This window comes from Oncorhynchus masou, chromosome 11 (assembly GCF_036934945.1).
Source record: "Oncorhynchus masou masou isolate Uvic2021 chromosome 11, UVic_Omas_1.1, whole genome shotgun sequence".
Taxonomy (NCBI): domain Eukaryota; kingdom Metazoa; phylum Chordata; class Actinopteri; order Salmoniformes; family Salmonidae; genus Oncorhynchus; species Oncorhynchus masou.
In genome coordinates this window covers 35545638-35562041 of record NC_088222.1, presented here as the reverse complement: position 1 = coordinate 35562041, position 16404 = coordinate 35545638, and the positions used below count along the sequence as shown (strand labels likewise).

Below are 16404 nucleotides of genomic sequence, written 5' to 3'. Positions count from 1 at the left end.
TATACAGCAAGACAATTGGTTCAACAGGTACAGTAAGCTTTACAAGGAGATTGAGAATATCAGGGAGTGGGTTTGCCGGAACAAACTTGTTTTAAACACCAAGGAAACCAAAGTTATGTTGGTCTATTCCACTAGGAAAAGGTCAACACAGCATGGGATACAATTAAGTATAGGGGGAGTACAAATTAAGGAAGTGGCAGAAACCAAACTACTGGGAGTGCAGCTAGACAACTGATTATCATGGTCGTCTCAAATAACTACTCTATGTAAAAAATAAATAAAAAACAGTATGCGTGATAAGAAGGATAGCTAACTATTTACCAGGAAAGATTCTTAAGCAAATAACACAATCATTAATTGAGAGAGGTGAACTACTGTTCTGTTGTCTGAGGAAATGCATCAGCAAGTGAAATTAGGAGGCTACAGACTGCACAGAACAAAGCAGGAAGGATTGTTTTAAGGTGGAGATATGGTTATTCTGTTGTAGTCATGGACAATGCTCTTGGTTGGTCATCAAGAAACAAGATAATAAATTTAAAAAACATGCTTATTTTATTTAATATACACCATTTAAAAACAGCCAAACTCTATTCAGTTGGTAAGAGACAGACATTCAGTAAATACTAGGAATATATTGTCCACCATCTGTGTTATCCAGACAGAAAAGAGAAATGGGAAAAATAACATTTCGATATAGAGCAATAAAGAAATGGAATAATTGAACTGAGCAAACCAGAAACCTTTAAAACCATTTAAATATCATACACAGGAAAGTTGTGCTGGACTATGGTAGATGAAGAATCAAAATATATTTTTAAACTGTATTTATCGGGTCAATATGTTAGTGTATTATGTCTGTAACAGTGTGTTATGTGAAAATGTGTTCATATTATAAATTGTATTTTAATGTTTAAGGACTCTTGGAAGATTAGTCCAAGTGAGGATTAAAAGAGATCCAAATCAAATCTAGTGGAAATCAGGTTGAGTGGCCAATATAGAAATACCTCTCATTTCCTGGTTGCTAAAATTCTACGTTGTTTTCTGAACTGAAACTGAGCGAACAAACAATGTAGAGAATCCTTGTATCATCTAAATCACTGCGAAATTATTTTCAATAACATAAAAACATCATTTTTATAGCAGTTTGAAGCTGGTGGTTCAAAACCTTGAGTAAAAGGCTCAAGCGCGAGTCTAAGCCATATTATAGGAAATGGGATGTGGGCGAGGGGCGATATTTGTTCTGAATGCAACCAAGTGCTATTGCAATTCATCTTAGCTTCCACATTGGGGCGCAATTCAGGGAAATTCTAGGTGTAGCACCTTTAAAGGATTCCAAAATGTCCAATTTTTTTTTTTATATATTTTTTTAATGTATCCAAGAAATTGTAAAATAGGTTGACAACCCTGTTTGTAAGATTAAATTATATCAAACTAAGCCGTTCATCTTTTCCAGTGATGAAGACATTGATGTCTCATGGTATGGTGGGGTATGCAAAGTTGGTCAACTTTGAGCACTTATCTCGTGAATGTTTTGGCATTCAGGTCAAAAAAGTCCCTTTCTAACCACTTCTTCCATGGGCAAACATGTATGGAAAGTTGTTTTAATCAAAAATGGATGCTGTCAAAAAGTGATGGAATTCAAATGGATTTACCCTTTCAGAATCCACATTCTAGCCCGGCTTCTCTCCTCACTACAAACTCTTCACTTGAGCTCAGCAGTTTAGAGCGTGAGCCTGTACTTATTGTTCACACCTTCGGCAGAAGCTATTGTGTGTGTCATTTCCCCACAAACACACATCCTGCCTGCCTGGCTGCCAAGATGACACGCTGATCACCAAGGTAACACCACAGATAGGCCGTTGAGAACAGGCACTAACAGCCTGAGTTAATAGCCAAACAGCTTGACTTCCATATTTAAGCACATTCTCTAAATGGCTGAAATAAATGGGAAATCTCATTTTAAGTCAGTCTCCTTACAAAGGGACTAAATGATGACATAAGCCACATAAATTATCCTATGTGGGGAAATGGAGGATGTATGTTGCTTAGAGGACAGCAGCCTCAGCTCAATGTAGTATAGCCTACTGTACTGAGCTGTCAGGGCCAGACACACACACAGCACATGTAGGCAAAGTACAAAAACATATTCCAGACACACACGTTACATTGGGTAACAGCTGGCTGTGTTGTCGGCATACCAGCTAAGCAGGACGGGCCTCAACAGGCCCTACATTTCTGAGAGGAGAGAGACGTGGATAAGGAGACGAACGTGATATAAAATTAATCTCCAGCAACGTGACAGAGATAGGTTTGTTCTCTACTCTTCCAAAGGAACCCTGCTGTTAGAAGTACAGCAGCCACATGGCGGAGTTCACCCCAATTCTAATTGCATTAGGTTAACCAAAACAACATGCAATGTCATGGTGTCAAACGTATAGTACACATAAAAGTAGAGATGGGAGTTGGTTGTAGCTTTTGTCATTATTGTTGTTAGTTTGTCATTGCTCATGAAGAACAGAGAAAGTCTAACAGGCAGGGAACTCGAAGCAGATGCAAATCCTCTTTGAGGTGAAATATAACCTCAGCCAAGGTGTGAATTACCATGGAAATCATGCATCGTATCAAAGAGAGTGACTGGAATCCAACTGACCTCGTTTTCTCTGAAAAAGACAAGTGACAGGAATGAGCAGAACTCTATGGTCTGATGGCTTGGTCCCAAGTCCCATACCATTCATCTGGAAGTGTTTCCCCTATATTCATTTAGCAGTGGCGCACTGCCTAGACTAGCTTTTAAGATCAGAGTGATCTTCCTCAGATTCTCATCAGATCGTCCGAGAAACATCCAAGGTAACTAGCTAGCTTGTAATCCTGTAAGTGTTGACAACCATATTCATAGATGTAATAATTGTTAGCTAAAATACAGTAACATTACACTAGATAAATAATTATTTGGGTTAATATAAAATTGGTTGGTGAGGTCATTGAGATCCCTAAAAAAATAAAAATAAAAAAATTATCCAAAATTATATTCACAGTGCAGTTATCACAAAACTACCACTAACAGGGGTGGCAGGTAGCCTAGTGGTTAGAGCATTGGGCCAGTAACTGAAAGGTTGCGTGATTGAATCCCCGAGCTGAAAAGGTAAAAATCTGTCGCTCTGCCCCTGAACAAGGCAGTTAACCCACTGTTCCAAGGCCATCATTGTCAATAAGAATTTGTTCTTAACTGACTTGCCTAGTTAAATGAAAGACTGCAAATGCCATTTGTGCCACAACGCGCACTACTGAAAACAGGTGCATCTTCCTCATCAATATCAATGTTCATCGTTTACTCCTGTTTCAACAGGGATTCACTTAATAATGGCAGTTGAGACATACAGTTAACATTAGAAAGCTACAATTATTTCATTTTTTAACCAATAGAGACCCACATGTGGAGGAGTTTGTTTTCTTTTGCCCTGTGTTTGATTTGTGAGCTCAGCTTAAACTTGGTGGGCAGGCTTTTGTTAAACCCTAGACTAATGAAGAAGCAATTTGCCTTCATCAAAACAATGTTTTTGTTGCATATTTCAGTCTGGAAACTGCCTGGGTTTAGGGGGAGTTATCAATGTAATCTATTCTAAATGGCACACTAGCGGTTCGCAAAAAAAGCTTTAAATAGACGAGACAAATTTATTATTCCAAACCGTGGTTGGAACCCATATTCCCCTACTTTAAATCAACCAGTCCATTTTGAATTTGCGATAAAGATGTCGTGATTTGTCAAGAAATGTATCCCAACAGTTAGTTTTTAAAGGCAGTAATTTCTGTAGGCCTAATGGGAGGTGTGCAGAGCGTGCGTGTGTGTGTGCTTGTGTGTAGAGGGAATGGTCTGATAAAATCGAGTGAGCGACATGTAATGGAGGGAAAAGAACTGATCACTTGGCTAGGTTTATTTTTTGTTGCGAGTCGCCAATGGACATAACAAATAAAAGAAACCATAGACGAGTTTTAATTCAAGTTGATTCTTCGGGACAAAATTTCACTTGCCCGAGACCACCTGCGTACCTTCATTGCTCCCCATGTAATATTTGTGATAAAAAATGTATATAAAACATAAACAGTTTTAATGCTAATAATTATTATTTTCTCCATTTGTCACTTTCCTAATTGAGACGAAGAGATCAAATTCAGATTCACTCGATTTTCAGATGAGTTTCAAAAGAAGAGAACACAAGAAAATGTTTATGCATTTTGAAGTATAATGTCCTTTAAAAAGAGTAACCTGAAGTGACCTTCTTAGTCATTCAACAACTTGGAAGCCCACTTAGTTGCCCACTTTCACTCAGTCGGGGCTCGTGAAACCTGTTCTCAAAATGACTAACTTACGACAGTTTATTTCGTAACTGTTTCCTGCTCAGCCCTCTCAGCAACAGAACTGATTGACTCAAATCAACATAGAAGGTAAATCTGCATCTGGTTAACTCACAGACCACAGAGTGTATTGGAATTCATTGTCTATTCATCTTATTCAACCATTTGCTCCTGCAAGTGAATGTTATGTTTGTGAAACTAAGGACATGCTGATGCTGTCTGTCAGAGCCAGACTGGAATGTGCTGCTAGAATTTAGATTGTCATTGCTCTAGCACCTGGTCATTAGAGGGACGATGAAGCTGCACACTCTCTCCATTAGCCCTAATCAACCACTCATCCATGTCAAGTCCCTCTCCTAGGGTATTTCCCTCGATACATGAGCATCATAGAACTATATACAGGTAAATGCCAAAATAAAACAAACACCAGCATAGTGTCTTAATATGACGAGCCACCAGAACAGCTTCAATGCGCCTTGGCATAGATTCTGCAAGTGTCTGGAACTCTATTGCAGGGATGTGACACCATTCTTTTACAAGAATTTCGATGGTTTTGTGTTTTGTTGATGGTGGTGGAAAATGCTGTCTCAGGTGCCACTCCAGAACCTCCCATAAGTGTTCAATTGGGTTGAGATCTGCTTACTGAGAGAAACACACTTTAAACCCCTCTTTCAAAGTTAGAGATCTCTTCTTTTGGCCATGGCAAAATAATGGGAAACGTGACCCTAAGCATGATGGGATGTTAATTGCTTAATTAACTTAAGGAACCACATCTGTGTGGAAGCACCTTCTTTCAACTTTGTATCCCTAATTTACTCAAGTGTTTCCTTTATTTTGGCACTAACCTGTAGATACTGCCCCTCCTTACTTTCAGGCTATGCTCAAACCCTACTCCCCAACCCGAGTACTCCGTTCTGCCTCCTCAGGTCTCTTGGCCCTCCCACCCCTACGGGAGTGCAGCTCCCACTCAGCCCAGTCCAAGCTCTTCTCTGTCCTGACACCCCTATGGGAGGGAGGCTCCCACTCAGCCCAGTCCAAGCTCTTCTCTGTCCTGACACCCCTATGGGAGGGCAGCTCCCGCTCAGCCCAGTCCAATCCCTTCTTGGTCCCTATGGCGGAACCAGCTTCCCCCTGAAGCTAAGACAGCAGAGTCCTTGCCCATCTTCCAAAAACATCTGAAACTTCAAACAGCATCTTAAATAATTCTCCTCACCTCAACCCCTCCACCTTTTAATTTAAAAAAAGTCAAAAGTTTGGACACACCTAAAACATAAGGGTTTTTCTTAATTTTTTGTACATTGTATAATAATAGTGAAGACATCAACACTATGAAATCACACATATGGAATGATGTAGTAACCCTAAGTATTAAACAAATCAAAATATATTTTATATTTGAAGTTATTCAAAGTAGCCACCCTTTGCCTTGATGACTGCTTTGCACACTCTTGACATTCTCTCAACCAGCTTCACCTGGAATGTGGTTGCCTTTCCTTCACTCTGCAGTCCAAATCATCCCAAACCATCTCAATTGGGTTGAGGTTGGGCGATTGTGGAGGCTTGGTCATCTGATGCAGCACTCCACTGCTCTTCTTCTTGGTCAAATAGCCCTTACACAGCCTGGAGGTGTATTGGGTCATTGTCCTGTTATAAAACAAATGATAGTCCGCAGAATGCTGTAGTAGCCATGTTGGTTAAGTGTGCCTTGAATTCTAAATAAATCACTGGCAGTGTCACCAGCAATGCACCACCACACCTCCTCCATTGTGGGAACCACACATACGGAGATCATCCATTCACATGTGTAACCTTTATTTAACTAGCCAAGTCAGTTAAAAACAAATTCTTATTTAAAATTAAGACCTACCGAGGAACAATGGGTTAACTGCCTTGTTCAGGAGCAGAATGACAGATTTTTACCTTGTCAGCTCGGGGATTTGATCCAGCAACCTTTCAGTTACTGTCCCAACGCTCTAACCACGGGGCTACTTGCCGCCCCTTACAAGGACACGGCAGTTGGAACCAAAATTCGCAAATTTGGACTCAAAGCAAGTCTCTTCTTATTATTTAGTAGTGGTTTCTTTGCAGCAATTTGACCATGAAGGCCTGATTCACTCAGTCTCCTCTGAACAGTTGATGTGTGTTACTTGAACTATGTGAAGCATTTATTTGGGCTGCAGTCTGAGGCTGGTAACTAATGAACTTATCCTCTGCAGCAGAGGTAACTCTGGTTCTTCCTTTCCTGGGGCAGTCCTCATGAGAGCCAGTTTTATCATAGCGCTTGAAGAAACGTTCAAAGTTTTTCAAATTTTCCAGATTGACTGACCTTCATGTCTTAAAGTAATGATAGACTGTTGTTTCTCTTTGCTTATTTGAGCTGTTGTTGACATATGGACTTGGTCTTTTACCAAATAGGGCCATCTTCTGTATTCCACCCCTACTTTGTCACGATACAACTGATTGGCTCAAACACATTAAGGAAAGAAACTCCACAAATCAATTTTAACAAGGCACACCTGTTAATTGAAATGCATTCCAAGTGACTACCTCATGAAGCTGGTTGAGAGAATGCCAATTGTGTGCAAAGCAGTCATCAAGGAAAATAGTTGCTACTTTGAAGAATGTCAAATATAAAATATATTTTGATTTGTTTAACACTTTTTTGGTTACGACATGATTCCATGTGTTATTTCATAGTTTTTGTGAAATTTTAAATGGGTGGTGAAATTGCACTTGCAATACACCCACCTTCTAGCTTTGACTCTATGGACAGCTACTTTGAGGAAAAATGTACTTTATATGCCTGTGGTGTGGTTGTCCCGCCTAGCTATTTTAAGATGAATGCACTAACTAAGTCGCTCTAGGTAAGAGCATCTGCTAAATTACTAAAATGTAAAATGATTCAAATGCTAAGTTAATCTTTTCCTTGCTGTCATTTAGTCATGTGTGAACTGCCATGTCAAACATTCCTTGTGACTGACAAAAACCAGAACAAAGTATTGCCTAATAAAGCCCAACAACCTGAGTAAATATTGACAAACTCCTTCAAGGATGAAATGTGGTTTTACCTGCTATTGTGGAATCTGGTGCAAAGGTTAACACTTTCCAACAATCTTTACTCAAACTTCACAGCCACAATCTCGTTCACTTATAATGCACTGTCATACAGTGCCGGCCATAGGCTAGTTATAGAGATGGTGCAACACCAGTCATTCTCTCATGATTGTCTTATCAGTGCCATTGTCATAAAACTTTGACTCCACAAATAGCACCTTCCAGTGCTGTGTAAACCCCAACTGTTGTGACCAAGGAAATAAATATATTACCTGAAGAGGAGTCTTCATGGTCGGAGCTCAAGTAGCCTTCACTGCGTCTGTCTGGAGTGCTGCACCCGGAACCACCGGTAAGGGATGCAATGAAGGGCGCAGGTATGCAGGAAGGAGACTGCCTCCCATCATCACTGGAGTCGAAATCTCTACTCTGGCGGAATGGGCAAAGGGTGTCCGGGTAGGGTTTCGACCTCTGGCTGTCTCTGGTGGTCGTTTTGGTGTTCACCAGGTTGCTCTTGACGAAATTCTCATTGAGCTCAGCATCCTCGTATTCATGGTCACTCGCCTCCCTGCTATTGCTATCAGTACCGGAATTCAGTTTCCCTATTATGCGGCCGATGCAGTTTCCATCAGCTTGAGAGAGCCCTGATGAGATCGCATTCCCTTGTTTCTGGAAGCTTGGCTTTCGCGGGGGCGCGGGGGGGATAAGTTTACCTGTCCTACTACTGATCCTGATCGGCGGCTCTGGTTTGCTGCCTGGCGTCTGTAGTTTCATGCTTGCACTACCAGTAGCAGGCAATTTCATACTTTCGCCGTCTACTTTTTCATTATCCCATTTCCTTTCTGTTTCTGTCTTTGATAATATAGGTTCAATATTCAAGTTTTCCCATCTTTCCATGTCAGAACTTTTATTCTGTCTAGCGATGGTGGTCTGTAGGTATATCACCTTGAATTTCTCCTCCGACAGCGCCTGCTGCAGCGTTTTGAGATTGGCTTTACGTGTTTCTAGCTCCGTCTCAACATCTTCCACCGAGATTAAATCCATTTTAGGTGCTTCCACGTCAGGAAATTCCCTTTTCCAATGTTTTTCGAATTCCTCTTGATCCCACATATTGTCTCCTGCGAAGATCGGCGATTCCGTGTAATTGCCCCTTGAGGAAATTGTTCCCTTTTCAAACAGTATTGATTCTGTCGCATATGGAACCTTTTATCGGCTAAAATTCCCACAAACTCATTCCATACTTGCCACTCCGTTGTACATTAACACACACACTTGTTAAATCTCCAACGCAATCGCTTGATCAGTTTGGTATATCCAAATAAAAAGTTTCGAGTTCCGGTAGATAGTTGGTGACGTAAACCAATTAAATGCGACAGTCGTATGGCGCATTCTAATCAACTGGAAACTGGTAAATCTCTGACCGCCGACTTCAGTGCGTTCAAGTCAACTGGGAACACGGGAAGAAACGAGTTCCGAGTGGGAGAAATCATTTGAAATCACCAACTGTCAGAGCAGCTCACAGATTACTGCACCTGTACATAGCCCACCTATATTCTAGCCCAAACAACTACCTCTTTCCCTACTATATTTAATTTATTTATTTTGCTCCTTTGCACCCCATTATTTTTATTTCTATTTTGCACATTCTTCCATTGCACATCTACCATTCCAGTGTTTTACTTGCTATATTGTATTTACTTTGCCACCATGGCCTTTTTTTTGCCTTTACCTCCCTTATCTCACCTCATTTGCTCACATCCTATATAGACTTGTTTATACTGTATTATTGACTGTATGTTTGTTTTGCTCCATGTGTAACTCTGTGTCGTTGTATGTGCAGAACTGCTTTGCTTTATCTTGGCCAGGTCGCAATTGTAAATGAGAACGAGATCGAGATAAGACCGAGACCGGGAGGTGGTCAAGGGAACCGAGACCAGGTCAAGACCAAGACCAGAAAAATGTTAGTTCAATTCAAGAGTTCAAGATGTCCAGTATTTCTGTGTTCATATTTCAGAAGAACATATGTATTCTTTAGGTATTCAGTAGGGTGAAAAAAATGCATGCTGAGGGCAAATAAAGCCACTTCAAATTATTACTAACCCAAAGATAATGGGGGACAATGAGGGCCTTCTACACCTTCAGAGAAAGGCCAAGGATTTATTAAATAAAAATAATAATCATTCTCATTATATTATTATTTTAAATTATGTTCTGTTTCAATCTCTTCAGTTTTTCTTAGAAAGTAAAGGGTTAACACTGAAGTTAAAAAATATATCCAATCAGGATTTCTTTGGTCTTCTCTGCTGAGATAAATGAAGCTAGCTAAATCAGCCATTGGCTCAGCCATCAGAAGCTAGATAGAAGGCATCTGCCATTAGGGTAACATTTGGGAGTGACATTTTGACTTGAGTAGGACCGTTTTTACAAAAAACGTTTAGAAACTTCTGCCTTCTCAAAGGCCAACAGGTCACTGTGTAATAGCGAGCAGTAATTTTCCCACGGTCTAGCTAGCTATCTTTGGTTGTAGGTTAGTTTGCAGCAGCTGCAGCTGGTGTTAACAAAGAGGATGTTGTTGCTAATTTGTTAGCTTCTGCCTTTTCGATAATAACTTTCAAAAATAAGTAACCGTTCACTGCAGTGGGCTAGATCAGGGTCACAGAGAGGGATTTTTGTAGTCTTAAACAAATCTACTTAACCATGTGTGAGGTGTATACATTTGTTTATGTTTTTTGAAGACACCTGTACCATGTCAGATGAAGAGTGGGGTGCAAACTAAAAATGTGTCCCAATATTACACTTTATACACATCACAGGAGACTGAAATATAACATCATTGTTTGACATAGAAACACATTGGATTTTCGTTGTTAATTATAATTATGATTAACAATTATGATTTTTTTAAATAAATTGTGAAACTATGAAAGATATTAATAACATTACACCCAAGAGGCCAAAGAGGGTGCTTTTGGTCATTGACCATTGCAGGAAAGGGTTGTTTCAAATCATCATATGGTGAGTGGAACTTTGTTTTTTGTAATAATAATTGTAATAATTTTTTTGTTTTTGCTCAATCTGATTGGGTGGGCCTTGCAGGGTCTTGCTCCCTAGTGGGTGCGCCTGTGTCCACCTAGGCCCACTCATGCCTTCGCCCCTGATGCAAACAGCACATGACCTCTGAATAGCACATCACAAATATTCTACTAACCAAGACTTCGGGAGACAATCTTTTTCAATACCTTTTTTGCATACCCATTGTCAGTGGTGTAAAGTGCTTATGTAAAGATACTTTAAAGGATTACTTAAGTTGTTTTTTGGGGTATCTGTACTTTACTATTTCTATTTTTGACTACTTTTACTTCTCTACATTCCTAAAGAAAATCATCTACTATTTACTGCATACATTTTCCCTGACACCTTTCTACTAAGGTATCTTGACTTTTACTCAAGTATGACAATCGGGGACGTTTCCACCACTGCCCATTGTTGCCATAGTTAGCGTTTACTGGTAGATATCATACATTGAAATGTCTTTTCTACCTACCTGCTCCACGCCAAAACCAGTTGAGAGCTACATGCTCTTGCTGCCTGCAGATGATACTCTGCTGAAACTAGGCTATGTGAGGCACATGTGAATATCTTTCACATGCTTTGCGATTTTGTAGACTACTTTGTGAATTATTTCACTATTGTACTACATGATTGATACAGCTTATACCTCCACTACACTACTTTGATACGCTTCAGTGGGGATTAAGAAGTGAGTATACGCAATGCCAACTGAAAATAAGTGGGTATATATCTGCATTTATAAACTGGGTGGTTCAAGCCCTGAATGCGGATTGTCTGACAGCCGTGGTATATCAGACCGTATACCACGGGAAGGACAAAACATTTATTTTTACTGCTCTAATTACATTAGTAACCAGTTTATAACAGCAATCAGGCACCTCAGGGGTTTGTGGCGTATGGCCAATATACCACGGCTAAGGACTGTGCGTAAGAATAGCCCTTAGCCGTGGTATATTGGCCATATACCATACCCCCTAGTACCTTATTGCTTAAATAGCCTCCACTACACCACTGGCCCTTTGTGTTTTACAGAAAGTGCCTTCTCCTACACAAGCACGCTGGTATTTCCGCTGCTGTCCTTTCAGCATCAATAACCTATCACACACTGAAGGCCTTGGTCCAATAGGTTTGTCACCGTGCAAACATGTCTATACTAGACATAAAGACTGTTCGGGTATTAATGTTTCAACAAAGGAGTGTATATATTTGGCCTGGCGAGGCGGTTTTATACACCAATTGAATGGAAGCTGATAATTATGAGTTTTTTATAGTGGTGGGAAAAAATACCCAATTTTCGCACTAGAAAGCTACTCAAGTAAAAGTGAAAGTCAGCCAGTAAAATACTACTTGAGTAAAAGTCTAAAAGAATTTGGTTTTAAATATACTTAAGTATCAAAAGTAAATGGAATTGCTTAAAATATACTTAAGTATTAACAGTAAAAATATAAATCATTTAAAATGTATTAAGCAAAGCAAATGGCAACATTTTCTTGTTTAAAACATTTACTGATAGCCAGGGGCACACTCCCAACACATTATTTACAAAATATGCATTTGGGTTTAGTGAGTCAACCAGACCAGAGGCAGTAGGGATGCCCACGTGTAAGGGCTGAATTTGACAATTTCCTGCCCTGCTAAGCATTCAAAATGTAATGAGTACTTTTGTTTGTCAGGGAAAATGTATGGAGTAAAAAGTACAATATTTTGTTTTGGAATGTAGTGAAGTAAAAGTTGTAAAAAATATAGATAGGAAGGTACAGATACCCTAGAAAACAACTTAAGTAGTATTTTAAAGTATTTTTACTTAAGTACTTTACACCATAGTTTTTTTTACTCTGCTGGTCTCACGAAGAAATTATGAGTATTCATTGTCCAAGACAGAGTACAAATGTATCTGACACCGAGACAAGACAGAGACACTCAAAATGTCAAAATGTACTACAGCACTGCTTCAGTGTGTAACTGCTGATAGAAATATTTACATTGACAACTGGTTCTTGTATTAATCATGTCTCCATTTCATCAGTTTTGAGGCATTCTGTTTTCAGGCAGATTCCATTACCCATCCTTATGTCTACACCGTTAGGAGGCCCAGTACACATTTGGTATGCGCATGCTTTATTTTTTAAAACTGTACTGTAAGTTAAGGGCTCGTAAGTAAGCATTTCACTGTAAGGTGAAATACCTGTTGTATTCGGCGCATGTGACTGATAGAACTTCATTTGATTTTGATTTGGGGTGGGTTGCTTTCATTCTGTAGAGATGGTGTGCTCTAGTCTAATGTTGTAGGCTAGTACACAGTTGACTGTTATCATATGATAGAAGCAGCAGACATTACCTTTGGAGGGGCATGTGCTCAAATAACTATGCAACTCATCCAACTATTGACTTTTCTTCAGAAATGCCACTAGTTCGTTGCCAAAACATTGACAACAAAACATATCGACATAGTAAAATAAATAAATGTGTGTCAAATAAAAATAAAGGATATTTCATACTGAAACACTCATATTAAAACCCAATGGTATTCACTTAGTTGATTGTTTATATTTAGGATGATGTTGTACAGCTTTGCCATTCTATTTTTTATTTAAAAAAGAATCTTATTTAATTATTTCAAATATTTTAACATGTGATAAGGCCCACAGTGGGCCAGAGATAATTACAGACACCTGTAATAATCTGAAGTACCCAGAAGGGCCACTAGATGTCATGTGATAGATTACATAAAATCCTTGAACGATACCAAAATTCTGGTAGTTTACTGGTAAACTTCGAAAGTTTCCAGTAATTTACCATCCCTTTGCAACCCTCGGTGGGCTATCATCTGATCATCGTGAATGCAGATTATGTAAATCAGCCTGTTAGCTATCTAGCTATACTGTTGAAACAAAATAACTAGTCTTTACCTGTAGCTGTGACTGGAGTTTATTCTGCTGCTGATATCTGTCTCTTAGGCCTACTAACAAATGGTCAAATTAAAGCCTTCCCTTCCCTGTTCCTGACCGTAGCTTCTGCTTGCAGGACGAGGGCAGCATGCGCAACATTTAAATAATGGGAAATTAATTTCAATAACGAGAGAAAAAATGGACTTAAAGTTAAATAAAAATGGTATAGTTAAACAATGCCACCAATCTGAAAGGGCACTTTTCTCATAGGAAGGCAAAAGGGAAGGTGCTCAGGCACCCTTAGACCTTTCTCTGTGCACTGGCCTGGAACAGGATAGTATGCACTGAACACGCAAAGCTTTTCTGCTAAACCAGCTTTTCTACTATATGTCACTTGAGTGTTGGTTATCTACATGAAAATGTTATGCAGTTGTGCTTTGTGTATTTTATCAAATTGTATGCAAATTCGATATTATGGCACCGTGCTGAATGTGCATTGTTCTACCATTGCTAACTGGTTAATCAAATCCTATCAATTATGAAAATAAACTTTTCACAAAGATATGCCACAGACTTACACAACCCAAGAATGATGATATCTGCGACATGAAAATCTGTCTCTTACAAGGGAAACCCAAAACTTGATTAGATCATCTCAAATATGTTACTGTACACATGGCTGCATTCACCCAGACCTCCAGTAATCTGAGCTGTAATGCTATTCAATAGAAACCAGAACAATTCTATCACTCTTGAGAGTGGAGGGGGATATAATGACACAAGATGGGTTTGAGTGGCCTGTTGGATCCTTGCCCAGAACTGAAATATCATTCTCCTAAAAGCTTTCTTTTGCCTGTGGGAATCATAGAACCCAAATCAATAGTTTGAGAGCTTGGTTGGATTGCCATACAGCAGGCATGACTGTAACTGGCCAATGTACATGCAATTGTGAGACAATTAGACAAATCCGATTGCTGCCTGGTGGTGCAAGGTGAGATGACATTACAGAAAATGTGTGTGAACCTTCTGCTAATTTGTTCCTACTAACCGGATTTCTGGTATGTAAAAATACAGCTGTCAGATATGCAGGGCAAGGCTTCTTATCTAATCATTAACCAGGAGACTTCCGACTTTTTGATCTCAGTAAAAGTGACACATTGAAGACTACAACTCCAACCTATGAAAGCAATTTAGTATTAGACAAATTTGTTTGGATCCAATGGTTGGAAAGGGTACAATTACCATTCCATTGACCACAAGACCAAGAGGCCATTGTTATAGCAATGATGTCAGTTGAATTTGGTGTCTTGTTAATGGAGCAGTGCTGTCCTCTTGTGGTCAACATAATGTGGAAGGACCACCAGAGGGCAGGCTGGGCTCACGGATAGTAGCACAACCAGGCATGAGAGACAAGGTAACCAGAGGCAATTAAGCACAGCTGATGGTACTAATGACATACTCTCCTTCCCCTATAAGAGAGAGAATGGAACCAGCAGAGAGAGGAGGGGAAAACTATCTCTGGAAGATGGCCACCGAGACAGAGGAGCTATCCAGGAAGAACCACTAAGACGGTGACAATCCAGTGACTTTTGTTGTAGTTTAAAGATAATCCAATTGTGTCCCTGTTTCATCTGGAGAAGATGTATGTTTTTCCTTGGAAGATTTTCATTGATTATGTTGGAGTGTTTTTGTTGACCAAATGCCCTCAATAGAGAACTGTGTTCAATCAAGAAAACCTACTCCTGACTCGTTTATTCCACCTTCCTGCTTTAGTGACGCCCAATTACTTGGTCTGCTCACAATAATGACATTAAAGAGATGGCCTATTCTGAAAACAAAAACGTACAAGACACACAAGTTTGTTTTTGATTCCAATAATCAGAAGATATGAGTGCGTGTACATCTGCCTTCATTTTTTCAGAATTGTATAATGAAAGACAGTATGATCACATTGCTGATTTAATGCAAATTGTCATATTTATTGATTGTCCAATTTACAACAAAAAGGCATAGGATATACCACAATTGAACTGTTCTGAGGGATTGGAATTAAATATTTAAATCAGTTCCCTATTGCCTCAACTTTTTAACATTTCAGCAAACAGCAAATGTGTAGGACATATACATACATACATACAGATTTCACATGTCCACTTATGTTATTTAAAAAAATAGACATCACAGGTTAAAGCCGACTTATAATACATCAATAATATCAAATCCTTTATTCCTTCTGACAGCAAACACATGTACATGTCTGAAACACCTTGTCACGTGAAAATAAATCACGTTAACACACAACTTCATAGCAAAATATAATCTGTATTTATTCCACATCTGGGATACAAATGATACTTTCCCTCACAAATGTCATGCAGTTATCATAGAAATCACTTAATTTAAGGCAATAGTAGCAGCACCATAACAACCATTGTGGAGGTTAGGTCAAATTGATTGTATAAAGAGGTTTGGTACCATCGAGAGGTTCAGTTATTGTATTTGAAGGCCGAGCTCACTTGCTTATTGGTTGTAACAACTCGATTGAAAGTATAATAAATATGACAAAGATTCACAGGTTGTACATTATCATTTTAACTTCCTGAGCAGTTATTTGCTATACAGTATTAAGAAGAGTGCTGAAGTTCTGTGGCTCTTCTGGGGAGTGCTGTTCTTTGTATGTCTCAACTATATTGATACACTTACTTTCCTTGCACTTCCCAACACATTAAGTTGGCTTTATAAAATGTATTAAAAAAATAGCATTGAATATACAGTATATTTATCGCAATAATTATTTGGATCAAAAAAGTTGAAACAAAATAGTGCATCTAGTCACAGCTATTGAGTGTACTCTAGATAGTTGTTCTTATAACAATAAATTAAACATCAACAAAAGAACAGAAAACATGATTCTCTTATCATCAACGTGAAATATTTGATATTTTTAAGTAGCTTTCTTGCACACAAATTAAAGAATCCTCAACAGTTATGAAAAAGATAAATAATTATGAAGCCTATGTACAGTATGTTTGGCTGATGT

At 39.0% G+C, this 16404-nt stretch overlaps 1 protein-coding gene and 1 long non-coding RNA gene across 3 annotated transcripts in view; one reads left to right on the top strand and one right to left on the bottom strand.

The window, feature by feature from the left end:
• LOC135548594 (active breakpoint cluster region-related protein-like) overlaps positions 1-8739 on the bottom strand; it is a 229614-nt gene extending 220875 nt beyond the window's left edge. For both annotated transcript variants that reach the window (XM_064978349.1, XM_064978350.1), the window contains exon 1: positions 7680-8739. In XM_064978349.1, the coding sequence (XP_064834421.1) occupies positions 7680-8514 (835 nt within the window). In that variant the 5' untranslated portion in view covers positions 8515-8739. The remainder of the gene's footprint in view (positions 1-7679) is intronic.
• LOC135548595 (uncharacterized) lies at positions 7839-15105 on the top strand. Its single transcript, XR_010456852.1, has 3 exons — positions 7839-7860; positions 9270-9364; positions 14841-15105. It is a non-coding gene; the product is annotated as an uncharacterized LOC135548595 (long non-coding RNA).
• The last annotated feature ends 1299 nt before the right edge of the window (positions 15106-16404 follow it).